Raw genomic sequence first — 25,997 nt, 5'->3', positions numbered from 1 at the left:
TAGGTTGCAATTAATTTTTTTTTTTGAGGTGGGGTCTCACTCTAGCCCAGGCTGACCTGGAATTCACTTCTGTAATTCTAGGCTGATCTCAAATTCTTGGCAATTCTCTTACTTCTGCCTCCCAAGAATTAAAGGCATGTACCACTACACCAGGTAGCAATTGATATTCTTATCATAAAGTATTAAATGTATTATATAAAAGTATATAGACGTGTAGGGATTTTGTGTAATAAATATAAGTATATAAGTTTAAAAATATGTATAAGTTACTTATTTTAAGAAGATATTCAGTATTGGAGAGATGACTCAGTGGTGCAAAGTCTAAGGACCCTAGTTCCATTCCCCAATACCCACATAAAGCCAGATGCACAAGATGGCACATGCATCTGGAGTTTGTTTGCAATGGTTAGAGGCCCTGGCATACCCATAATTTTTCTCTCTGCCTCTCTCTTTCACTCCCTCTCTCAAATAAATAAATACAATTTTTTAAGGCATTCATTGTAAGAACTTACATCAAGGGCACTCAGGAGATGATGCAGTAGATAAAAATGCATGTGGATTAGAGTTCAGATCTCTAGCACTCATGTAAATGTCTATCTGTCGTCCCAGCACTTTGGGGGCAGAAACAGGGGATCCCTGAGGCAAGAGTGCTAGGTCGACTAGTGAGGTCTGGGTCCATATGAGAGAACCTGTCTCAATAAGTAAGGTAGAAAGTGATAGAGTAAGATACCCAACGATCAGCTTCTGGCCTCTGCATGAGCACATGTGCACATGCACCTGCACACACATGTGCACAATACACACATGCACATCACCCACACACACAGGCTTTAAAAACTTGTATCAGTTACTAGAATATTTAAAATTTGGTAACTAATTTATAAATGGATGTATTTTTGGTAGGATGACAGTGATGTAGAATGGAAGTTTGCACGTTCAAAACTTTGGTTATCCTATTTTGATGATGGGAAAACATTGCCTCCACCCTTCAGCCTGGTTCCTAGTCCAAAATCATTTGTGTATCTCATCATGCGAATCATGAATTTTTCCAAATGCAGAAGGAGAAGGCTGCAGAAAGATCTGGAAATGGGAATGGGTAACTCAAAGTCCAGGGTAGGTATTGAAAACCTCAAAATAAGTGTTTTGTCTCTTTCTTCTTGGCTTTTGATGTTCATTCAATAATATCCATAAGTGAACTTAGAAGATGATGGCAGTAACTGTCCACTCCATGGTCTTCCATAGACTAATGCTTACTGTTTCTGTAATCTTTCCAAAAGTCACTTAGTCTATGCCCTGCTGTGGGTCAGCACTTTGTGTGAACTGCCATGATGGAAACAAGCAGACAAAAAGCTTCTTTAACTTGTTAAACAAAAAGATCACCATCAAAAACTGCTCTGTGTAGCCAGGCTTGGTGGTACACGCCTTTAATCCCAGCATTTGGGAGGCAGAGGTAGGAGGATCGCTGTGGGTTTGAGGCCACCCTGAGACTACATAGTGAATTCCAGGTCAGCCAGGGCCAGAGTGAGATCTTACCTCAAAAACAAACAAACAACAACAACAACAAAAAAAACTGCTCTGTGTGTGTGTGTATGTGCACACGTGTATCCCTGCTTCTCAGCTGAGATTCTGAAGTTAAATAGTTTCAGCCCCATGGTACATGTATCATACCACCACACTCTTCATCTTTGGAGAGGCTGTTTACTGGGTCTTCTTTCCTTTGGTTGCATGTCATTGACACAAGCCCAATGCATCCTCAGATAGCAGAAATATTGTCATGTGACTAAGTAAAAATGGACTGCCCTTGAGCTGACCCAGTTAAGTCACATCTTAAGGATGGTAAGTTTCACAATAACATTTTATTAATATGAAGTTAATATTCATAGAATCGATGTAAAACATGTAAAGATTGGGGAAGATTTCAAATAACAGGGAAGGAAACAAATACCACATGTGAGGTTCAAATATAAGTTTGTCTGCCAATGTGAAAGTGGAGCCTAGTACAGTGGTTCATGTCTGGAATTCCAGCTCACGGGAGACCTAGACAGGAACATCCCAAGTTCAAGGCCAGCCTGAGCCACATGTGAGTTTGAGGCCAGCTTGGGATACAGAGTGAGGCTCTGCTTTAAAAAAATGTGAAAATGAACTGTAGCTGTAATATTCTAGAGGCTCACAGGTAACCATACCACTTCTGTAAAACATAGGCCTGCCTAAGCAGAGGTAAATGCTTTTTCTCAATGGAAGCTTGGAGAAAAACAAAACAGTTTAATTTCTTAATTTTTTAAGGTAGAGGTGTGTTTTCAAGGTTTGTAATAACCCTGGAAAAGAAGGTGACCCTGTGCTGGGGATGTAGTTCACTGGTAGAGTGCTTCCTAGTATATGCAAAGTCCTCACTTTGATTCCCCAACATCAAACAATAAAGTGGTCATTTAAGTCTTTCTTTTATTCTTACAGGTACAAGAGCTGGGCTTCTAGGCTCCACAGCAGTGACTGGCTGTCACATGCCACAGTTAAAATTAACACCTTGCAAGTATAGTGAGAAGACAGGCTTGGTATTAGGTCCAGGTCTGACTCACTAGCAAGTAACACAGAAGAAACCACCTTACCCCTCTTGAGCTTTAACTGCCTCACCTGAAAGGGAGGAAACCCCACAGGGCTACTGTGAGGAGCAAATGAGATGTATAAAGTTCCATACTTGCCAAATATCAAATGTCCTCCCTTACCACAGTTCACAAAGTGCTGTGCTGTGCATTTGGACCATGCAACACTGTGGCATGGGTTCTATATTATAGATTTTGTGACATTACTCCTATTTTACAGATAAGGTACCTGAAGCTACTTAAGTAACTCACTGGAGCTAACCAGCGCCCACTGCAGGGTTGGTGGGGAATTCCTTTGGTTGCTACCCAGTAGCTGACTTTTTACCTTATGGCCCACTTTTACATGCAATACAGGTGAACTGTTGACATCCATTATTTTAGTCAACTGGTAAAGTTTAGTAGCTGACCCCTAAGAGGACCCAGTCTCTACTTATCATCGTGGACAGCTCCTGTGCTATTGAGAGTACTTTCTATTGAGACTTTATTAATTTTTTAATGTTAATTTATTTGAGAGAGAGAGAGAATAAACATACCAGGGCCTCTAGCTACTGTAAAGGAACTCCAGATACATGAGCCACTTGTGCATATGGCTTACATGGGTTCTGGGGAATTGAACCTGGATCATTTGGCTTTTTGTTTTTTAATTTTTTTTAATTTATTTGAGAAAGAGAGAGAGAGAAAATGGGCATGCCAGGGCCTTCAGCCTCTGCAGTTGAACTCCAGATGTGTGTGCCCCCTCGTGTGCATGTGTGACCTTACGCGCTTCTGTCACTGTGCGTCTGGCTTATGTGGGAATCTAGAGATTCGAACATGTGTTCTTAGGCTTTGCAGGCAAGCACTTTAACTGCTAAGCCATCTCTCCAGCCCAAGCCCTGGTCCTTTGGCTATGCAGGCAAGTACCTTAACCACTAAGCTATCTCTCCAACCCTGGCTTTGTTATTAAAAAGAAAGTATTTCAAGGATGGGAACCAAATAGTTTTTGCACTTTATAGAATATACCTTAAAGTTTTTTATTTCAGTAGGCAACAGAATTCATGGACTCAACTTTTTTTTTCTTTTCTTTTCTTTTTTTTTTTTTTTTTCGAGGTAGGGTCTCTAGCCCAGGCTGACCTGGAATTCACTATGGAGTCTCAGGGTGGCCTCGAACTCATGGTGATCCTCCTACCTCTGCCTCCCGAGTACTGGGATTAAAGGCTTGTCAACTCTTTTTTATCATTATTTTTATTTTGGGTTCTTTTGAGGTAGGGTCTTGCTGACCTGGAATTCACTATGTAGTCTCAGGGTGGCCTCAAACTCGCAACAATCCTCCTACTGCTGCTTCCCGAGTGCTGGGATTAAAGGTGTGCACCACCACGCCTGGCTTTCACTCTTGACACTGTCATAGTGTAGCTGAGGGATACCACAGCCAGGATGAGCAGAGCATTTCCACTGGACAGCTTGCTCACAGAAGTGTGAGGGGAGCACTCCTCTCAAAGTGCCACTCCTGCTGTGTTGCACCATTGACATGGCAGCATCCTCAGAGAAGATGCTGAAAACAGAAGGAGGCCTTGCTTTATCATCTAGTCTTTCCCTAGCTCAGTAAGTTGTGAAGACTGGCCTTGAACTTGCAGTCGTCCTACCTGAGCCTCCTCAAAGCTAGGGTTCCAGGGTTTGAGGCGTGCATCCTGGCTAAACCACCGTAATCTTACTCATAGATGCAAACATTATTACTAGCTTTAATTCAGTGAAAAGTTGAAGAAATTCCCTTCCTTCCCTCCCTCCCTTCCCTTTTTTCTCCCTCCCTCCCTCCCTTCTTTCTCTCTCTCTCTCTCTCTCTCTCTTTATTTCTTTCTTTCTTTCTTTTTAGTAGAGAGGAAGGGGCCTAATCAACCTTCCCTGCTAACCTAGACAGCTATATCTCATTCAGCAGTCATATACTGACCCCTATTGGCAGAGGGAAAATTAACTTTGTTAGCCAACATTCTACCAGCACCATAGCAGTAAAGTTATGGCCTGTCCAGCCACCTCCCTCCACACAGGCTTCCCACACCTCTTGAATGATTAAGGCAGGGAGAGTATAACTTTCTGGATAGATGAGGCCCTAATTTTGAACCACATCTTCCAGGTGGCCACTTGCCAGAATGGGTAAAATATGGACAAGGCCTGGGTATTCCTCTGGCTTCTGCCTGCTCAAAATTGAATTCAAGGCTTAATGAGGAAAAAAAGGAGAGAGAGACTAAAGCCCCAGTTCTTAAGCCAAATTCTGTCTAAACTTTGGATCCTTGCTCAATATAAGGCAACATGCCTACGAGTAGAATCACCCAAACCTGTCTGCATGTTTCTGCTCAAGTCTGGAAGAACTTGGGCTCAGTCATATGTCAAACTGCTTTAAAGATACCTAGAAGTCTAGATGTCATGAGTACATTTTGATAAGTATACTAGATCCCCATGAAAAATTACAAGTAGGAGCCACATTCCAAAATACATTCTTTCTTAAAATTTGATTTATTTGACAAAGAGAGAGAGTATAAGTGCACCAGGGCCTTTTGCCACTACAAATAAACTGCAGACACATGAACCATTTTGTACATTTGGCCTTATATGGGTACCAGGGAATGGAACTCAGGTCCTTAGCCTTTGCAGGCAAACACCTTAACTATTGAACCATCTCTCTAGCCCCTAAAATACATTCCTAATGAACAGACCTGTTACAGTACATCATGCCAACACATGATGACTGTGAACATGTTTCCACATTAATGTTTACCTTTGGAGATACATTAAACCCTTTATTAAACTCAAATTCCTCAGAAGTGTTATGCAGGAGAATAAAATTGGCTATATTTCTGATTTTAAATTAATGTATTCTAATTTACTAGGTTAATTGTATTTTTTCCTAGTTAAACCTCTTCACTCAGTCTAACTCGAGAGTTTTTGAATCACACAGTTTTAACAGCATTCTCAATCAGCCAACACGTTATCAGGTAAGCATGCATTAGCCATTTCTCTTTATTTGATGTTTGTTCCTTCCCATGTTACTATGTATGTGTATATGGTAGCATATCCTTCAGATTTACTATGAGGACACTACAGAACAGAGAAAATAGGATGTTAGAGATCAGTGGTCAGAGTACAACTCCTTCACTCTGGCTTTTTTTTTCAGTCCTGGGTATTGAACCCAGGACTGTGTGCATGCTGGGCAAGCACCTGGCCACTGAGCTATATCCAGCCTCCTTTGGGGGGGAGGGGCGCTTATTTTGAGTCAGGGTCTCAGTACATTGCCCAGTCTGGCCCCAAACTCACTTTGTTGCCCAGGTAGTTCTTGAACTTGGGATCCTACTGCCTTAGCCTCCTCAGTAGTTTTGATTACAGGTCTCTGACACCTAAGTACAGCAAAAAGGATTCTTTTTGCAGTGTTGAGACAAAAGTTTTGCTAAAATTTTGAAAGAACATTTGGAAGATGCAGTACACTAGAATAAGCAGTGTTATCTTCTCCAGGTTGTTCTTGCAGGCAATCCATGTTCCAAATGAAGGTGCAGGTGTTTCATCAGTATGACTTTAAAATATTTTACATTTTACCAGGCATAGTGGCACACACCTTTAATGTCAGCACTTGAGAAGCTGAGGTAGTAGGATCACTGTCAGTTATTGGGCTACAGAGTGAGTTCCAGGTCAGCTAGAGAGAGACCCTGCCTCAAAACACACACACACAGTTTTGATATTGGATGTGACATTTAGACCTTGCTCTCCAGTGCAGAAGAGGTTCTAGTTATTTGTTTCAACAGATCTTTAACTCCTAGCTTATAAGGAGTAATGAGGATCAAGGAATTTATAAAGTCTAGATTTTCCATACTTTGTACAGGCAAAATGCATAGCCTACCTACAGTGTAAAGTCACAGTATTCTCCTTAAACAGTTGCATACCAACAAATCTGGGTAATTCCTAAAGGTTTATATAAAGTAGAAATTAACATAATATGTCCAGTTGTGTCCATTTTCCTGCAAATGTCATTTTTCTTTATGGCTGGATAAAATTCCATCATATATATGTGCTACATTTTCTTTGCCCATTCATCTCTTGATAAACAGCTATGATGGTTCCATTTGCTATCTATTATGAATAGTGTGCAGGTATCTCAGTAAGTGTGCTGGCTTAGGGCTCTTAGCATATATACCCAGGGTCATATGCTAGTTCTCTTTTTAGTCGCTTGAGGAACTTCTACTCTGGCTTCCACAGTGGCTGCTCCAGTTTGCATTCCCACCAGCAGGGTGTAAGGATAGTCCATTGTCTCAGCACTGCTTATTGAATAAGTTTTTATTTCCCACTGATTCTATTATTGCTTTTCAAGCTGTTTTAATTCATACTTATAACATTATATTTTCTTTCTAGAAGAATCTACCTTCACTGTAATCTCAATCAATCCCCTCAGGCCAGGGGTTAGTTTAGTGATGGAGTGATTGCTTAACATGAGTGAGGCTTTGAGTTCCAACCCCAGCAATGTAAAATGAAACAAAACGCCAGATCCTGATAAAGTCACCTGTCACATTGAGTTGCTGCTTAGATGGGAAGTTTCACTGGCAAGGGACTATGTTCATCATTTATTCCAAGCACTTGGTACAGGGTGTCCATAAAACTAGCTCTTACTAAATATACAGTGACTAAATTAGTGAGTTTAAGACCTAACAAGTAGTGTCTGTTCTAGATCTAGAGTCCATGTATCTCAGTAGGATTTATATTTTACTGTGGCTGGTGAAATACATGGGCTTGTTATTCTGTTGTCCAGACAGTACATTATACTAGTTGCTCCCTTTCTACTTACCTCAGCATCGCATGGCCCACTTTTGATTTATAATTTCTACTGTCTTAAAATTGAAGTATATTTTTATTCCCACTGTGATAGCATTGTAGTTTGGGCCTTCCCCCCCCCTCCCGAAGTATCCCAGGCTGATCTGGAATTCACTATGTAGTCTCAGGATGGCCTCAAATTCATGATGATCCTCCTACTTCTGCCTCCCAAGTGCTGGGATTAAAGACATGTGCCACCACACTCAACTAGTTTGGGCCTCTTTAATCCCACTTTTCCTATCTTATGTGACATCTTAAATGTGATGTTTGATACATGCACAGGAATATATGTAGTGCACACCAAATGATGAAGCATGTTCATGAGCCCACAAAGCTACCATCTATGAGCATTATTAGTCCATTGCCTCTCCTCACCTCCCACACTTTTGCCGCCCCCTAAGAGGTATTTGCCATCCTGAAGTTTTAGTGTCTTGGGTGCAGTTTTTTCTTTCCAGACAGATTTATTACAAACATAAAAATTCCTAAAATATAATATAGATTTTCCAGAGGTTTATAAAAATAGTTTCATGTTCTGTGAAGTCTTTTACAACTGAAAATTTTCCTTCAATATTATGCTTCTAAGATTCGCCCATATTTGTGCTTAGTTATGGTTCATTAATCTTATTAATGAACACAGTAACCGTGCATTGTAGACTATACCATGATGTATCTGTCCTGCTGATATCTCTCTAGATTTTCCATTTCTTGCTACTGAAGACAACAGTGCTTATAAACTCTGTTGTACCACCTCATGGTCACTTGTTCAGTTTTCTGGGCCATGAATGGGGGTGAATGTTCATCAGTTGTTACTGTTTTCAAAGTGACTGGTCTGTTTGCACTCATGACAATAAAGTATTCATCCCAACAGTTATTATTATCAAGTTTATGTATTGTGTGTTCCCTTTGTTAGATATAAAATTGTATCTTCCTAAGAAAAGAACTTAAAGTTACTCCATTACTTGTTACAATTCATGTTTCCACTTCTGAGATGCTTGCTGTCATTTGGCCATTTGAACAGTGGCTACTTGAATTTTTTTTTTTTTTTTTTTTTGGTTTTGTGAGGTAGGGTTTCACTGTAGCCAAGGCTGACCTGGAATTCACTATGTAGTCTCAGGGTGGCCTCAAACTCAATAGCAGTTCTCCTACCACTGCTCCTAAGTGCTGGGATTAAAGCTGTACACCACCACACCCAGCTTATTTTTGCTCTTTTGAGACTAGGACTCCCATGCAGCTCAGGGATTAACAGCTTATTGTTGTTTTGTTTGTTTGTTTGTATTTATTTATTTATTTATTTATTTATTTATTTGAGAGCAACAGGCAGAGAGAGAAAGAGGCAGAGACAGAAAGAGAATGGGTGCACCAGGGCCTCAAGCCACTGCAAACAAACTCCAAATGCATGTGCCACATTGTGCATCTGGCTTACATGGTTCCTGGGGAATAGAGCCTTGAACTGGGATCCTTAGGCTTCACAGGTAAGAACTTAACTGCTAAGCCATCTCTCCAGCCCCTTGATTTTGTTTTTGAAGTAGAGTCTAGCCCAGGCTGACCTGAAATTCACTATGTAGTCTCAGGTTGGCCTTGAACTCACAGTGATCCTCCTACATCTGCTTTCCAAATGCTAGGATTAAAGGCATGTGTTACCAGGCCCAGTGAATTTTTCTTAATTAGAATTCTTGTGTTTGATTCCAAATTACTTGTTGGTTATAGCAATTACTAAGATTATTTTCCAGTTTGTGGCCTCCCTTTCTATTTTCTTTGTAATAAGCAGACCTTCTAAATCAGAATGAAGTTAGATTTATCGATTTTCTATTCTAATAAGAGCTCTTATTTTAAAAAATAGCTCTAAAGTGCCTTAACTGCTAAGCCATCTCTCTAGCCCCCTGGAATTAACTTTTTAAAATTTATTTATTTATTTATTTATTTATTTATTTATTTTTATTTATTTATTTTTTATTTATTTTTTTGGTTTTTCGAGGTAGGGTGTCACTGTATCCCAGACTGACCTGGAATTCACTATGGGGTCTCAGGCTGGCCTTGAATTTACAGCAGTCCTCCTACTGCCTCCCCAGTGCTGGGATTAAAGGCATGCGCCACCACGCCCGGCTGGAATTAACTTTTTTTTAATCCATGGTATGTGGTAGGAATCAAACTTTCATTTTCTCCCTATGAATATAAGCAATTATCCTGTTACAGCATTTATTTAGATTGTAAAAAATAGTTCACAATATATATTGCTATGAAGGGAACATGTGCAGTACAATAGGATATATAATATCCAGGAAACACTAAATATAACACATTAATAATTATATATGTGTATGTATGTATGTATATATTTATTATTGACTTATTTAAAGAGAGAGAAAGAGAAAATTAGAAGGAAAATATGAGAGTGACATATGCCTGAAAAACAATAGTAGTTTCTTTTGGACCTAGGGTTATCAGTAATTTTATTTTCTTTTTTGTTTCCTGTCATTCCAAATCTTCTCCATTGAAAGTATACTCATTAGTAGCAGAGGCCAGTAAGTTAAAAAGGAGACATAAAGGGAAGAGAAAGGAAGGGAGGAGGGTACTTAATAGGTTGATATTGTATATATGTAAGTACAATGATTGAGATGGGGAGGGAATGTGATGGAGAATAGGGAAAGTGTGGGGGGTGGGGAGGGAGGGAATTACCATGGGATTTTTTTTTTATAATCATGGAAAATGCAAATAAAAATTTAAAAATTTTAAAAAAAGAAAGTATACTCATATATATTTCCAAGTAATAAGAAATAAGGTCATGCCTATGGTGAAAATGTAGTGTTGGTGCACCTTAAAGAGAAAACATTCGTTGCTTCCAATGAATTATTGAACCATTATTGAAAACTTTTTTTTTAAAGATTAAAAATAAAAGAACATATTTATGGATTCCAGTAGAAAGTGTAAAGAAAAAAGAGCCAGGCATGGTGGTGCATGCCTTCAATCCCAGCACTTAGGAGGCAGATGTAGGAGGATCACTGTGAGTTCAAAAGCTACCTTGAGACTATATAATAAATTCTTGGTCAGCCTGGGCTAGAGCAAAACCCTACCTTGGAACCACTCCCCACCCCCCAAAAAAAGCTAAAAAAAATTTTAAATCTTAAAATCTGGGTAATTCTTTCAAAATAGTTACATAAAGTTCTCTCCTCTGAGTTATTGGCAGTCATTGTAGGATTATGCAGCATAGTCATGAGTACTTCTTGTACTATTGTTGACATATCATTTCTTTTTGCCCAATAGCAAATAATGAAAAGACTTATAAAGCGGTATGTTTTGAAAGCACAAGTAGACAAAGAAAATGATGAAGTTAATGAAGGTAAGCATCTTCAATTGAGAAACATCTTTCTTAACAACTAACCTAACTGGAAAATACAGTGGAGGGCACTTTAAAAATCCAATCCTAGTTTGCAGTTCATATTCCTCCAAGATTGACAGGAGACTCTTACCTTACTTCATTAAAACTCCATCTTTTTTTTTTCTTTTTTGGTTTTTCGAGGTAGGGTCTCACTCTATCCCAGGCTGTCCTCCCTACCAAGTGCTGGGATAAGGGCATGTGCCACCACGCCCAGCCTAACTCCATCTTTTCAAATAAATTGCTATTTAAAATGTTGATCAGAAGCCAGGTGTGGTGGCGCATGTCTTTAGTCCCAGCACTCGGGAGGCAGAGGTAGGAGGATCACTGAGACTTCAAGGCCATCCTGAGACTACAGAGCGAATTCCAGGTCAGCCTGAGCTAGAGTGAGACCCTACCATGAAAAACCAAAAAAACAAAGTAAATAAAATGTTGATCAGAAGTAATTTCTGCCCATTCAGAGTGACAAAGACTGCATCATTCTAGACATTGTAGAATCAGTTGTTTTATTTTAGTTTTTGGTTTTTCGAGGTCAGGTGTCATTCTTGCCCACGCTGATCTGGAATTCACTATGTAGCTTCAGGGTAGCCTTGAACTCATGACAATCCTCCTACCTCTACCTCCTGAGTGCTGTGATTACCATCATGTGTGACCACATGATGTTTTTTTGTTGTTGTTGTTGTTTTTTGGTTTTACAAGGTAGGGTCTCACTCTAGCCCAGGCTGACCTGGAATTCACTATGGAGTCTCAGGGTGGCCTTGAACTCACAGCGATCCTCCTACCTCTGCCTCCCAAGTGCTGGGATTGAAGGCGTGCACTACCATGCCCAGCTGGGTTAACTTTTCTTACGAGGTAGTCAGTAGTGTATTCTGTGTCTATTTTTCAAGGTGTTGTCAAGGTAGGGCATCTGTCTAGATTTACAGACACTTTCATTAAAGGCAAGAGTGTAAGTCATGGTGGTATTTACTGGTAATCCTAGCACTTGAGAGGCAAGGCAGGACTGCTACAAGTTCAAGGCCAGCCTGGGCTACATAGTGAGTACCAGGCTAGTCAAGTAGACCCTGTATCAAAAAGCAACCTACTTTATTATTATTATTATCATTTTGGTTTTTGTGAGGTAGGTTATCACTCCAACTCAGTCTGACTTGGAATTCACTATGTAGTTTCAAAGTGGCCTCGAACTCTTGTCCTCCTACCTCTGCCTCCCAAGTGCTGGGATTAAAGGTGTGTACCACCATGCCCAGCTTTTTAAAATTTTTAATTAACTTTTTTTTTTTTTTTTTTTTTTGGATTTTCGAGGTAGGGTCTCACTCTAGCCCAGGCTGACCTGGAATTCACCCTGTAGTCTCAGGCTGGCCTTGAACTCACAGCTATCCTCCTGCCTCTGCCTCCCAAGAGCTGGGATTAAAGGCGTGTGCTACCACGCCCAGTTAATTTGTAATTAACTTTTTAAGGTTCAAAAAGATTTTATTATAGCTTAGAGCTTTAGGAGGAAGAGCTTTAAAAGAAGAGGAATTTGGGCTAGAGAGATGGCTTAGCGGTTAAGTGCTTGCCTGTGAAGCCTAAGGACCCCAGTTCGAGGCTCGGTTCCCCAGGTCCCACATTAGCCAGATGCACAAGGGGGCGCACGCGTCTGGAGTTCGTTTGCAGAGGCTGGAAGCCCTGGCGCGCTCATTCTCTCTCTCTCCCTCTATCTGTCTTTCTCTCTGTGTCTGTCACTCTCAAATAAATAAATAAAAAATTTAAAAAAAAAAAAAGAGAAGAGGAATTTAAGGAAATAAAGACATAGCTTTTGCCCAAGAAAACAAAAGGAGGTTTTGGAAGCCCAGATGTAAGAAAAGGAAAGAGGAGAGAGAGAGTACAGAGAGCTCCTACCCATGAGAAGCAGGACAGGCAACCTAGTTTTTAATTTTAGTCTAGATAGCTCACTGGCAGGTCAAGTTTTGGGAGAAGCTGGGTTATAACATCCAACCACTGCTATTCTCTTGGATGGTGGAGTCCTTGTTAAGGTATGTCCATGTCTCCTCCCTTTTTTCTACACTCTGATCCTCTGTAGATAGACCACAATCATCATGACCTTCCCTAATAAATACTTCTTTCCATGCTTTATTTTTTTTATCGTTTGGTTTTATAGGTAGGGTCTCACTTTAGCCCAGGCTTACCTGGAATTCACTACATAGTCTCAAGATGGCCTTGAACTCTCACAGTGATCCTCCCCAGTGCTGGAATTAATGGCATGCACCACCACTCAGCTTCTTTCCCTCCTTTAAATCTGACTTTTAATTTATATGTTATACTAAATCAATTTACTTTTAGTGTTACTTTTTAGTTTTGCTAGGGTTCCATTTGATAAAAACAATTGGATGTAGGTGTCAACCCTATGTCTGAAGGAAATACAGGTTCTACCTGTGTCTAACAATGAAATATTAGATTTTACTGTTTCCTGACACAAAAAATGCATATTGATCATTTGCCTCACCTTACAGGCAATATTGTAGACAAGGTAAGCCTGGGCTGGGTATAACCCCCTGGCAGACTGCTTGCCTGACCTGCAAGAGGATATGGATTTGAGCTAAACTGACAAAATTACTACTTGATACAGTTTTAGTATTATATATATAGCTGGACTATTTTTAAAGTTTTCAAAGGTCAGTATGAATTTTGAAGGAAGACATTTCTTTAATCTCTTAAAGGAAATTTTTGAAATGTTTATATTGGCAGCTTTGTGAAGCAAATGTTTTCATATCATATGCATTTCACTTTGTTCTGTTTCTAAATATGAAAATTAAATCACCAATTATATATATATTTTTTTTAATACAAATATTACAGGTGAATTAAAAGAAATCAAGCAAGATATCTCCAGTCTTCGTTATGAACTTTTGGAGGACAAGAGCCAAGCAACTGAGGAATTAGCCATCCTAATTCATAAACTCAGTGAGAAACTGAATCCCAACGTACTGAGGTGTGAATAAGGCAGCAACTTGCAGCCATGATTCTGACTATAGCACAAACATGGGCAATAATATTCTTAAGTATGAAATACTTGAAACTATAGTGTAAATTTCAGCATTAACTACCTTCATCCTGTGAATCTTTACAAGCTTAGATCCGAATGATTTTCAACACATGAAGATGCATTTTATTGTTGGCCTCAATATTACAAACAACAACATACCATTGTATTTTAAAGCCCAATATTAAGTAACTGACATTTTGTCACTTTAGAGTATATTCTATGTTGTTGCACTACTAGTTGGCCTTCAAGAGACCATTAACTCCTTGGGGACAGAGACTGAGTCATTCTCATCTTTGTGTTTCTGGCATTTAATGCAGTGCCTGTTACATAGGAGGTGCTCCGTAAATGTCATTAAAACCAACTAAAAGAAACAGCCAGTAAATCTAAGTATAGATGAAAGACCATTGTTATATAGCATACTTTATCTTACTCAAGTGTTGAAAAGATTTTTATTTTATAGAAACTGAAGGAATTTTACAACGAACTATGACTTGGTGAGATTTTCTGAGACTTTTAGATGTCACTGGTAATCCTAAAACCTTTGAAACCCAAGTGAAGAATTTAACAAAATGAAATGAGCTAATAGAATATACAGATACACTATGTGTTAAAGTTTCATAGCATTGTTCAAAGCAACACATTAAAGATTTTTCTAAAATATGCACTTGTTTTCTTTCTGCCTTACATTTGTGTGTTGTTTAGTCATGTGAATGTAGTCAATGGAGAAGTTTTTTTTTCATAAGATGAGAATAATTTAATAGAATTTCATTTAATAAGAATATTTAAAGTTTATTTCTTTAAAACAGCATTTTAATTACATTCAAATTATATTTGCATTTTAACAACAATTCCATTATTTTAAATAAAGGACTAGAAACATCAAAATTTAAGTACATTTTATTTTATAAAAGTCCAAATTTAGAACACTGTAAACTATCATTTATACACCTTAAAAGAGCACCCATTATCAGGAACACATAAGCTTTCCTAATAGAAAAAGAAATGTAATATGCATACAATGAAAAAATTCACATTGGCTCAACTTACAGGTATGTCTCAAAGGGCAAGTTTTATTTTTAAGTGGGGGTAATAGTGGTTTATTATTTTGTTATAATATTCTAATGCTTAATAAGATATCAACATATGAATTTTTGTCCTGCCTGTCTGCTCCACTCTAGTTATGGGCTCTAGGGAGAAATAGGAAAGAGCCATGGCTGTGGGGAGGTAGGCTATGCTTCACCAGCTGTGCCTCTGCTCCTTTGCAGGCAGCTCTTGCTATCAGTGCTGATCATGACTGACATCTGTTTTTCTTATGAAAGGATTGTAGTTCTTGACATGCAGACTAGGTTGTGATATAGCTGTGTTGGACTCCTTATGTAACAGAACTTAACACAGGTCATATACACAATATCTGCAACTTCGATAGGAAAGGACACCAAACCAGTAGGTTTCAGAACACTCAAAGAATTTTTATAGTTAGATTTAAATCTCCCATGAAGTTTCATGTTTAGCATCTTGAGTCTTTCCAGTCTGCTCTGGTCAAAGTCTTATTGGGATACAAATTGTGATCACAGCTCATGTGCTTTTATTAGACTTCTAAACCAATTAACAAAATAACAGCACTCTTACTATCACATAGGAAGGCTTTCTACACATGAAGACAAAGAACATCAAATAAAACTTCCTTTACAGATTAGTTCTGTAAAGTGTATGTGTGTGTGTGCGCGCGTGTGTGTGTGTGTGTGTGTGTGTGTGTGTGTGTGTGTATACTGTATGCACATGTGGATGCTTGCAGAGGGAAATGTGAGATGTTCCCCTTCTATCTCTTATCCATATGTTTCCTTGAAACAAAGTCCGCACTGATTCCAAAGTTTTGTCCTTTTCATAAACCCCAGTGATTTTCCTGTTCTGCGCCCCACAAGACTGGGGTTATGGATGTGGATGTGGCCATGCCCAGCTGAAGCAAACTCAGGCAGATTTACAAGAAGCGCTCTTAGCCATTGAACCACCTCTCCAGCCCCTATAATTTTTATATTACTATATTATATAATATTAATTCCTACTTTTGGAGAGTTAACAAAAGGACTCTGTACATTTTTTGCTATCATTTTAGAATATTTCATCACTTTTCATTCTATGCTAATAATATTTGTCTTTAATGTGGTAGATGCTGTTCTTACCCTGCCCTGAACCCTTGCCCAGAGCTAAGTACCTACCTCCCAGATAACAGAGAAGAGTTCAGAGACCTCCCTCTGCAGAAGGGAAGCAGCCTTGCCCAGATTGCCTTCTCCACAGCTAATTGATATGGGCACAAATGGCTGCCCTTCATATCAAGGTTGAGTTAATCTTTTGTTCCAATCCTGGACCCAGAAGAGTTTCAGAAGGGATGAGGCTGAAATCAGATTTAAGCTGAGGTGAAATTGTTTTAAGTTCTTGTCTGTCTTTACCTCTTTCTCCTGGGAGATTTACTCTAGGGAATCACTGTGTCTAAACCTTGTTAGGGTTTTTAAAAATATTTTTATTTATTTGCAGGGAGAGTGCAAAAGAGAATGAGAATGAGAGTAGTGCTTCAGGGCCTCTTGCTACTGCTCACATATTTCAGATGCATGGACCATGGACCATTTTTTTGAATGTGGTTTTATGTGGGTACTAGGGAATCAAATCCAGGCAAGGAGGCTTGCAAACAAATGCCTTTAACAACTAAGCTATAGCTCCAGTCCCCCCCACCGTAAGATTTTGTGTCTGGGGATCCACCCTAAGATAGAAGGTCAAAGTGAGGATTAATTAAGCCTTTTGGCGGGAATAAAGGGAGCTCTTCTGGGTCAGTCTTGCACAACATACACACTGTTGTCACAGCCCTCTTCTAGGAAGTGGGTCTTGAGAGAAAAGAAAGTCAGAGAAGGAAAGGGTGACAGGAAAGTCAGAGAAGGAAAGGAGGACAGGACAGTCAGAGAAGAAGAGGGGACAGGAGGGCACAAGGGGCAGAGTCTGCGGTTGGCAGGCACAGTGCCTGGCTGAGCAGCTCCAAGGCTGAGTTTAACCAGAAGGTTTGTGAAGGCAGATTTGGAGCTAGGAGAATGAATGGACCCATGGGAATCTCATGCCTGGACCGGCGCCAATGAGTTCTCAACTTATGCGACAAACTAAGAAGCATCCACACTGTGCTTTCCACACTGTATGCTATGACTTTAAAACTGCATTCAATTGATGCTTCTTGTGAAGGAGATCTTGAAGTTGGCAAAGATGAGCAGGTTACAATAACTACCAAATATCCAGGGTTCAATTCCACCAGTCACTGTCTTCAACAGTTCCAAGAGACGTTACTTAAAAGAATGCATTCTAATTATTAACCATGATACTGGAGAGTGTCAACTAGAAAACCTCAGGAGCAACATCACTGTAAAAAAAAAACAAAACAAAACAGGAGTTGAAGGAGGTAATAAAATTCAGTATCGTCTAGAACAACAGCAGCATCAACTGCAGAACTCAGCTAGTATTTCTAATCCTGTAAACTTTCTTCATTAGAAGACACAGTGTCACCAACATCTCCAATAGATGATATTGAAAGAGAAGTGAAGGCAGAAGCTAGTTTAATGGACCAGATGAGCAGTAGCAACAGCTCATCAGACTCCCAACAGTTCCTGATCTTCAAGTAGTGAGGACAGTTCCAGTGATTCAGATGAGGAAGAAGACGGGTCCTCTGCTTTAGGTCCAGTGAAATGTGTCTCAGGACATCCTCCCATGTCTGCCACACCACAGCACAGGACTTATGATACAGATGCCAGTTGCAATAGATTTCACGATCATGGTGGCCTTCTGATGAGTCCCTTAGAAAATGATTTGCAGCTGAGTGAATCAGAAAATGCCAGTGATGACTGAACATTATCATCTTGTAATTTTCAAGGCCATGTTTTGTGTTAAGAATAAAAATTCAGGGGGGAAACACATCCCTGATACTGAAAACTTAAAACAGGTGTAGTCATGAGCCCTAGGGGTGTAACATCTGATGTTTGGAAAAATGTATATAGTATGCTTATCAAACTATCCAGTAAGCTCTTCTCTTAATATTTATACCATTATATTAATGCTACTCTCACTTTGGGTAGAGTATCTTCTCTTTTCAGATGGCAGTGACTTTGGGATGACTCAGAAAATATCATAGTGATGGAAAGAAGTAGCTGGAGTACTGAGTAACATCTCAATCTCACCTTCCGAGGCTCAGGCTCTAATGCAGAAGAGGTGGTGGAAAGAATGTAAGAGCCAAAGGAAGGGTAGGACTCCATAGAACGTGCTCCCTCCAGACATAAAATGGCCTGGATATCCATGACCTCATAGTGCCTGACAGTACCTACACAAGACCATCATAAGAGGAGGAAAAGACCATGACATCAAAATAAAAGAGAGACTGATTGAGATGGGGAGGGGATATGATGGCAAATGGAATTTCAAAGGGGAACGTGGGGTGGGGGAGGGAGGGTATTACCATGGGATAATTTTTATAATCATGGAAAATATTAATAAAAATTGAGAAAAAAAAAAAGAGAAAAAAAAGAATAAAAATTCTAAAGCCAGGCATGGTGGCGCACGCCTTTAATCCCAGTACTTGGGAGGCAGAGGTAGGTGGATTACTGTGAGTTAGAGGCCATCCTGAGTCTACATAATGAATTCCAGGTCAGCCTGGGCCAGAGTGAGACACTACCTCCAAAAAAAGAAAATATGTAACTTATAAAAAGTAAATTTTGGCCAGGCGTGGTGTCACACGCCTTTAATCCCAGCACTTGGAAGGCAGAGATAGGAGGTAGGAGGATTGCCATGAGTTCAAGGCCACCCTGAGACTACATAGTGAATTCCAGGTCAGCCTGGGCTAGAGTGAGACCCTACATTGAAAACCAAAACAAATAAATACATAAAATTTTGATTCAGAATTTTTTTAGTTTAATTTTTATTAACATTTTCCATGATTATTAAAAAAATCCCATGGTAATACCCTCCCCCCACCACTTTCCCCTTTCAGAATTTTTAACCTTATTGAAGAATGTCATCTTCTCATGTTATCTTTATTTAAATCACTGGTTTATTATTCTTTTTATTCTTTGAAGAGAACAGTTAAGTATTAAAGATATAATATTTATATTTTAAATATTTGAACTTAGGAAAAATATAAATATGTAGTTACTATTAAAACCTATTGAACACCTTCATAACTATTTTTTTAGAGCAGTTTAAGTTCACAACAACATTGATTTGAAAGTTAGGAGAGCTCCCTTGTCCTCTGACCCCAGTGTCAATGTCCTACACTACAGTGGCAGTGTATTTGCTATTACTGATGGCCCTCCACTGACATTTCATCATCCCCCAGAGTCCATAGTTTACAGTAGGACTCACTTTTACTGCACATTCAGTGGAGATTTTACCAATAAACATAGTAACATAAGTCCATCTTTGTAGTAACATACAGAACACTCCCATTGTCCTAACAGTCTTCTGTGTTCTGCACATCCTTGTGGCTGGTGATTTTGTTGTTTTACCTTTTTGAGTCAAGGTCTTACTTTGTAGCCCAGGCTAGCATAGAACTCCCTGTGTAGCCCACACTGGCCTCAGATGCCTCATAGTCCTCCTGCCTCAGTCTCCCAAGTTTTGGAATTCCAGGCACAATCCACCACACATCTGGCATGGAATTCTATATTCTGGGCTGGAGAAATGGCTTAGTGGTTAAGGCACTTCTTGTAAAGCCTAAGGACCTAGGTGCTATTTCCCAGGACCCACATAAGCCAGATGCACAAGGTAACACATGCATCTGGAGTTCCATTTGCAGTGGCTGAAGGCCCTGGCATGCCCATTCTTTCTCTGCCTCTCTTTCTCTCTGCTTCTTGCTCTCTCTCTCCCTCACTCTCAAATAAGTAAATAAATAACAATATTTAAAGAAGATTTAAAAAGGGACAGAACAGTACAGAGAAGGAGAGTCACAGTAAAAGAGGCGGCAGAGCAGTCAGAGAAGGAAAGGGGGATCAGAACAGTACAGAGAAAGAGAGTAAGACAGGACAGTCAGAGTAAAAGGGGGGCAGGACAGTCAGAGAAGAAGAGAGGACAGGACAGAGAAGAAGAGAAGGACAGGACTGCAGAAAAGGAGAGAGGAGACAAGACAGTGCAGGGAAGGAGAGGGGACAAGAAAGTCAGAGAAGGAGAGTGGGACAGGACAGTCAGAGAAGGAGAAGGGTACAGACAGTGCAGAGAAGGAGGGGGGTCAGGACAGTCAGAGAAGAAGAGGGGGCCAGGGCAGTCAGAAGGAGAGGGGGACAGAAAGTGCAGAGAAGGAAAAGAGGACAGGACAGTTAGAGAAGGAGAGGAGGACAGACAGAGAAGAAGAGGGAGACAAGACAGTCAGAAGGACAGGGAGGCAGGACAGTCAAAGAAGGAGAAGGGGACAAGACAGTCAGAAAAGAAGAGCGCCTGGGCAGTCAGGGAAGGAGAGGGGACATTCCAGTCAGATCAGAATGAGACAGGGCAGTCAGAAGGAGAGGGGGACAGGACAGTCAAAGAAATAGAGCATGACAAGACAGTCAGTTATGGAGAGGGTACAGGATAGTCAGAAGGAGAGGGCCAGAACAGTCAGATAAGGAGAGAGGACAGGACAATCAGAAAAGGAGAGGGCCTGGGCAGTCAGGGTAGGAGAGGGGACAAGATAGTCAAAGAAATAGAGCATGACAGGACAGTCAGATATGGAGAGGGGACAGGACAGTCAGATATGGAGAGGGGACAGGACGGTCAGAGAAGGAAAAGGCGACAGGGCAGTGCAGAGAAGAGAGAGGGACAGGACATTGTAGTGTAGGAGAGGTTACATTCAAATTAAAAGAGGGTGACAGGACAGTCACAGAAGTGGAGGGTACAGGATGTACTGAGGAGAGGGGACAGGGAAGTGCGGAGAAGAGAAAGATACAGGACAGTGTAGAGTAGGAGAGGGCCGCAGGATAGTCAGAGAAGGAGAGGGGACAGGACAGTCAGAAAAGGTGAGGGCCTGGGCAGTCAGGGTAGGAGAGAGGACAGTCCAGTCAGAGAAGGAGAATGAGACAGGACAGTCAGAGAAGGAGAGGGGCACAGGGCAGGGTACAGTAAGAGAGGGTCACAGGACAGTCAGAGGAGAGGCAGAGAGGACAGTGCAGAGGAGGAGAGGGGACAGGACAATCAGAGAAGGGGAGGGGGACAGAACAGTGCAGAGAAGGAGAGGGGACAGGACAGTCAGAGAAGGAAAGGGGACAGAACAGTCAGAGAAGGAGCGGGCCACAGGGCAGTGTACAGTAGGAGAGGGTCACAGGACGGACATAGAAGGAGAGGGGGACAAGACCATCAGAGAAGGAGAAATTATAGTACAGTCAGAGAAGGAAAGGGGACAGAACAGTCACAGAAGGAGAGAATACAGGATAGTGCAAGAAGGAGAGGGGTACAGGACAGTGCAGACAAGAGAATGGGACAGGACAGTGTAGAGTAGGAGAGAGGGACAGGTGAGTCAGAGAAGGAGAGGGGACAGCACAGTTAGAGAAGGACTTGGGGTCAGGACAGTCAGAGAAGGAGAGGCAGAGAGGACAGTGCAGAGGAGAGAAGGACAGTCAGAGAAGGAGAGGGGACAGGACAGTCAGATGTTTGTTATACAGGACAGTGTAGAGAGTACAGGGTGACAGGTTACTTGGAGAAGGACGGGGGATAGGACAGTGATATAGGAGAGGGGAAAGGACAGTGAAGGAAGGAGGTGGGGCAGGATATTCAGAGAAGGAAAGCTGGACAGGACAGTCAGAGAAGAAGAGGGCCTGCATAGTCAGAGAAGGAGAGGGGGACAGGACAGTCGTAGAAGGACAGGGAAACAGGATAGTCAGAGTAGGAGGGGGACAGGACTGTTAGAGAAGGAGGGGAATAAGACAGAGAATGAGGGTGGGCAGGACCATCAGAGAAGGAGAGGTTACAGAATAGTGAAGAGGAGAGGGGGGCAGGGCAGTGCAGAGAAGAGAGAGGGACAGGACAGTGCAGAGTAGAATTGGGTCACATGACAGTCAGAGATGGACAGCAGATACCACAGAGAATGAGAGGGGACAGGACAGTCATAGAAGCATAGGGGACAGAACAGTCACAGAAGGAGGGGGGCAGCACAGTCAGAGATGGATAAGTAGACAGGACACTCGGAGAAGTAGAGGGGATACCACAGGCAGAGAATGAGAGGGTACAGGACAGTCATGGAAGGATATGTGACAGGACAGTCAGAGGAGAGGGGACGACAGCACAGTGCCAGGAAAAGATGGGGACAGGTCACTGCAGAAGAGAGGAGGGACAGGACAATGCAGAGTTTTTATATTGAACCTAAACCACCTTGACCTGAAAATGAAATTTACATAATTAGTAGATTGTTGTAGTTCCATGGCTTTCTTTGCAACATCTCTAACTTATTTTCCTTTTTCCTGTTCTTCATTCTGTTCTCATTACAGACAACAGAAAAGAAGTCAACATCCAAGTTTCTCCTTAAGCATACAGTTTTCACAGGGCATTGTGCCCAGCCTTTCATTCCAATGCTTGAGGTCAAAACATCCTGGGCTACACAGTGAATAGTTCCAGGTCAGTCCAGGCTATAGTAAGACCCTGCCTCAAACAAAGTAGAGCATACCTGAGCTGGAGAGATGGATTCATGGTTAAAGCAATTTCCTGCAAAGTCTGATAGCCTGGATTCAGTTCACTAGTATCCACATAAAGCCAGTGCACAAAGTGGCACATGCATCCAGAGTTCATTTGCACTGGCAAAAGGCCCTGGCATTCGCATACTCTCTCTCCCCCTGTGTCTCTCACAAATAAATAAAAAATATTTTTTAAAATAATAAGAAAGAAGCCAGGCATGATGGCACACACCTTTAATCCTAGCACTCAGGAGGCTAAGAGGATCGCTATGAGTAGGAGGCCAGCCTGAGACTACATTGGGAATCCAGGTCAGCCTGGGCTACAGTGACACTGCACCTTGAAAAACCCAATGACAGGGCTGGAGGGATGGCTTAGCAGTTAAAGCATTTGCCTGAAAAGCCAAATGACCCAGGTTCGATTCCCCAGGACCCATGTTAGCCAGATGCACAAATGGGCACACACATCTGGAGTACATTTGCAGTGGCTGGAGGCCCTGGTGTGCCCATTCTCTGTATCTCCCTCTTTCTCTGTTAAATAAATAAATAAAAATAAAATATTTTAAAAATGATAATAATAATAATAATAAAGAGATGGAATGTAGAGGTGGCTTAGCAGTTAAGGTGCTTGTCTGCAAAGCCAAAGGATACAGGTTCAATTCCCCAGGACCCATGTAAGCCAGATGCACAAGATGGCTTATATGGCTGGCATTTGTTTGCAGTGGCCAGAGGCCCAGGTGAGCCTATTCTCTCTTTCTCTATTTGCCTCTTTCTCTCTCAAATAAATGAATATATACACATACACACACATACACACATGCACACATACAGAGTGAGTACACAATAAATATACATATATTTATTGACAACTTCTATACTTACAGTCAACAAACCATGGTATTTCCCTCCCCTACCCCTCTTTCCCCTTCATAACTGGTCTCTGTCATATCCCTTTCCTCTCTCTATTAGTCTCTCTTTTAATTTGGTGTCATCATCTTAAAAGTTTGATATTTTGTAAAGGATTGATGTATAAGGTTTTTCGAGGTATTGGAGACTGAATCCGAGGTTTCATAGACACTGGCAAATGGTCTGAGCTATGTCTTCCGCCTTCCTTTTACTTTTTATTTTAAGACAGATATTGCTAATTTAACCAAACTAACCTTGAACTTTCAGTCTTCCTCCCTTAGTTTTCTGAGTACCTAAGATTACAAGTCTGTACCCCTGAGTCCAGCTGTTGTTAAAAATTGCTGAAAGCGGGCTGGAGAGATGGCTTAGCGGTTAAGCACTTGCCTGTGAAGCCTAAGGACCCCAGTTCGAGGCTTGGTTCCCCAGGTCCCACGTTAGCCAGATGCACAAGGGGGCGCACGCGTCTGGAGTTCATTTGCAGAGGCTGGAAGCCCTGGCGTGCCCATTCTCTCTCTCCCTCTATCTGTCTTTCTCTCTGTGTCTGTCACTCTCAAATAAATAAATAAATAAATTTGGGCTGGAGAGATGGCTTAGCGGTTAAGCGCTTGCCTGTGAAGCCTAAGGACCCCGGTTTGAGGCTCGGTTCCCCAGGTCCCACGTTAGCCAGATGCACAAGGGGCGCATGCATCTGGAGTTCGTTTGCAGAGGCTGGAAGCCCTGGCGCGCCCATTCTCTCTCTCTCCCTCTATCTGTCTTTCTCTCTGTCTGTCACTCTCAAAATAAATAAATAAAAATTAAAAAAAAATAAAAAAGAAATCAGATCATTTAAAAAAAAAATTGCTGAAAGCCAGGCATGGTGGTGCATGCCTTTAATCCCAGCACTTTGGAGGCAGAGGTAGAAGGATTGCTGTGAGTTCAAGGCCACCCTGAGACAACATAGTTAATTCCAGGTCAGCCTGGACCAGAGTGAGGCCCTACCTCGAAAAAACAAAAAAATAAAAATAAATAAATAAATAAATTGATGAGAACCTTGACTAGATGAAATTCTTTCAGTTTTTTTTTTGTTTTGTTTTGTTTTTGTTTTTTGCCGATGTGGAAAAGGTTTATTGTATTGTTTCCATGTGGAAGCACTGACAAAACTGGGAAGAGGACGCATGTCCCACTGGCTTCTGAAAAATCACAGGGCTACACTGACTTTCTCTTTACCTGGGACTAGAGTGAAAAAACCTCACCTCCCACTCCTACCCCAAGCAAAAGCTAAAAAGGGAGGTTCGTGGTAACTGCTTAAAAATTCATCTGTGTGGAGGGCTCCTGGTGGTAAGGATCCCAACAGCTGGCTTATGTTTAAGAGTTTCCCTTCTCCTCACTTAGTCTGGCTTCCCCAGTTGACCATCAGGTCTTTCCAGTGAGACTCAGCACTGGAAATGCATCCTTATGGAAAAATTAGTCTGTCTCAGTGAGGCAAGCTGTAGAGACCACTGAGTGGAAGTCACCTGGCAACTTTAAGAATGCTGTCCTGGCATCCTGGGCCAGGACAATTGCCTCCCAGGCTAACCTAAGTAAGACACAGGTCTGTGCACATTTTCTGGGCCTTAAACACCAAAAAAGTAAGCCCATGATATAAATGAGACTAGCTTGCTTTTTTTTTTTTTTTTTTTTGGTTTTTTGAGGTAGGGTCTCACTCTGGCTCAGGCTGACCTGGAATTCACTATGTAGTCTCAGGGTGGCCTCGAACTCTTGGCAATCCTCCTACCTCTGCCTCCTGAGTGCTGGGATTAAAGGCGTGTGCCACCATGCCCGGCTAGCTTGCTTTTTGATGGTATAGCTATGTTTCATTCAGAAGAAACACAGCTTGACTGACATCTTGCTAGGATAGGGCAGGAGGTGGGGTGTTCATAGTAGTAGTTGTAACAAAAGAAAAAAGAAGCTTGCTTGAAATTGTGTATCCCCCCCCCCCTTCATGACTATGTAAGGCATTTTGAACTGGAAAGCATCTTTCCCTCATAGGTTTCCAAATAACCAGTGGGACAACGTAATTGCTGATTCAGAATACAAAAAAGACCCCTCCACTTCTCTCCCTAAATCACCCTTCACACCCAAGCCCATCAAGTACAAGGCAGACAATTGATGTCAGGAGGAGGAGATAAACCACGTGTCCACTTGGGGAAGGAGGCTGCCACACCAAGGGCCCTTCTGATGGCTCCAGCCCCATCCTGCCCTTCTCAGGCCTCAAGGGGTAAGCGGCATCTTCGGCAAGGTTTCTGAGTCCCGTGGGGTGCCAGTCACTGCCTTGTGGGCAGGAGTAAGGGCCCTCCTGGCTTTCCTACAGGGCCAGTCCATCCACGCACAGCATAAGGGGTCACATGATTAATAGAAGGGGCAGGGCCTGGGCAGCACCCTCCACGTTAGTCATGCCGGACAGACAGCAGAGAGGAAACAGAGACCAGAGAAGTGATTTTTAAAAGGAAAAAGAGCAGCTTCAGTCATTATAGAATCGAAAGGATGATTTTTAAAAAACAAAATGGGATTTTTTTTTCTCTGCAATGTTCAGCCACTTTACTGGAATCATAAAAAAGTTGTTTTGTTTTGCTTTTGGTCTAAACATTCCTGAGCGGATGGGGTGGTGG

General features: G+C 41.4%; 1 protein-coding gene and 1 pseudogene across 3 annotated transcripts in view; both read left to right on the top strand.

The window, feature by feature from the left end:
- Positions 1-14,473, top strand: part of Trpc3 (transient receptor potential cation channel subfamily C member 3) — a 72,817-nt gene extending 58,344 nt beyond the window's left edge. Inside the window, exons 8-11 of one of the 3 annotated variants that reach the window (XM_045131159.1) lie at positions 904-1,113; positions 5,477-5,560; positions 10,683-10,758; positions 13,627-14,473. In XM_045131159.1, coding sequence (XP_044987094.1) covers positions 904-1,113; positions 5,477-5,560; positions 10,683-10,758; positions 13,627-13,769 — 513 coding nt within the window. In that variant the 3' untranslated portion in view covers positions 13,770-14,473. The remainder of the gene's footprint in view (positions 1-903; positions 1,114-5,476; positions 5,561-10,682; positions 10,759-13,626) is intronic. The other 2 variants (XR_006632915.1, XM_045131158.1) reach the window with 2 other exon arrangements.
- Positions 14,474-16,890: 2,417 nt separating this feature from the next.
- Positions 16,891-17,692, top strand: LOC101607858 (annotated as a pseudogene).
- The last annotated feature ends 8,305 nt before the right edge of the window (positions 17,693-25,997 follow it).

Source organism: Jaculus jaculus, chromosome 12 (genome assembly GCF_020740685.1).
Source record: "Jaculus jaculus isolate mJacJac1 chromosome 12, mJacJac1.mat.Y.cur, whole genome shotgun sequence".
Lineage (NCBI taxonomy): Eukaryota > Metazoa > Chordata > Mammalia > Rodentia > Dipodidae > Jaculus > Jaculus jaculus.
This window is presented reverse-complemented; position numbering and strand designations above follow the sequence as displayed.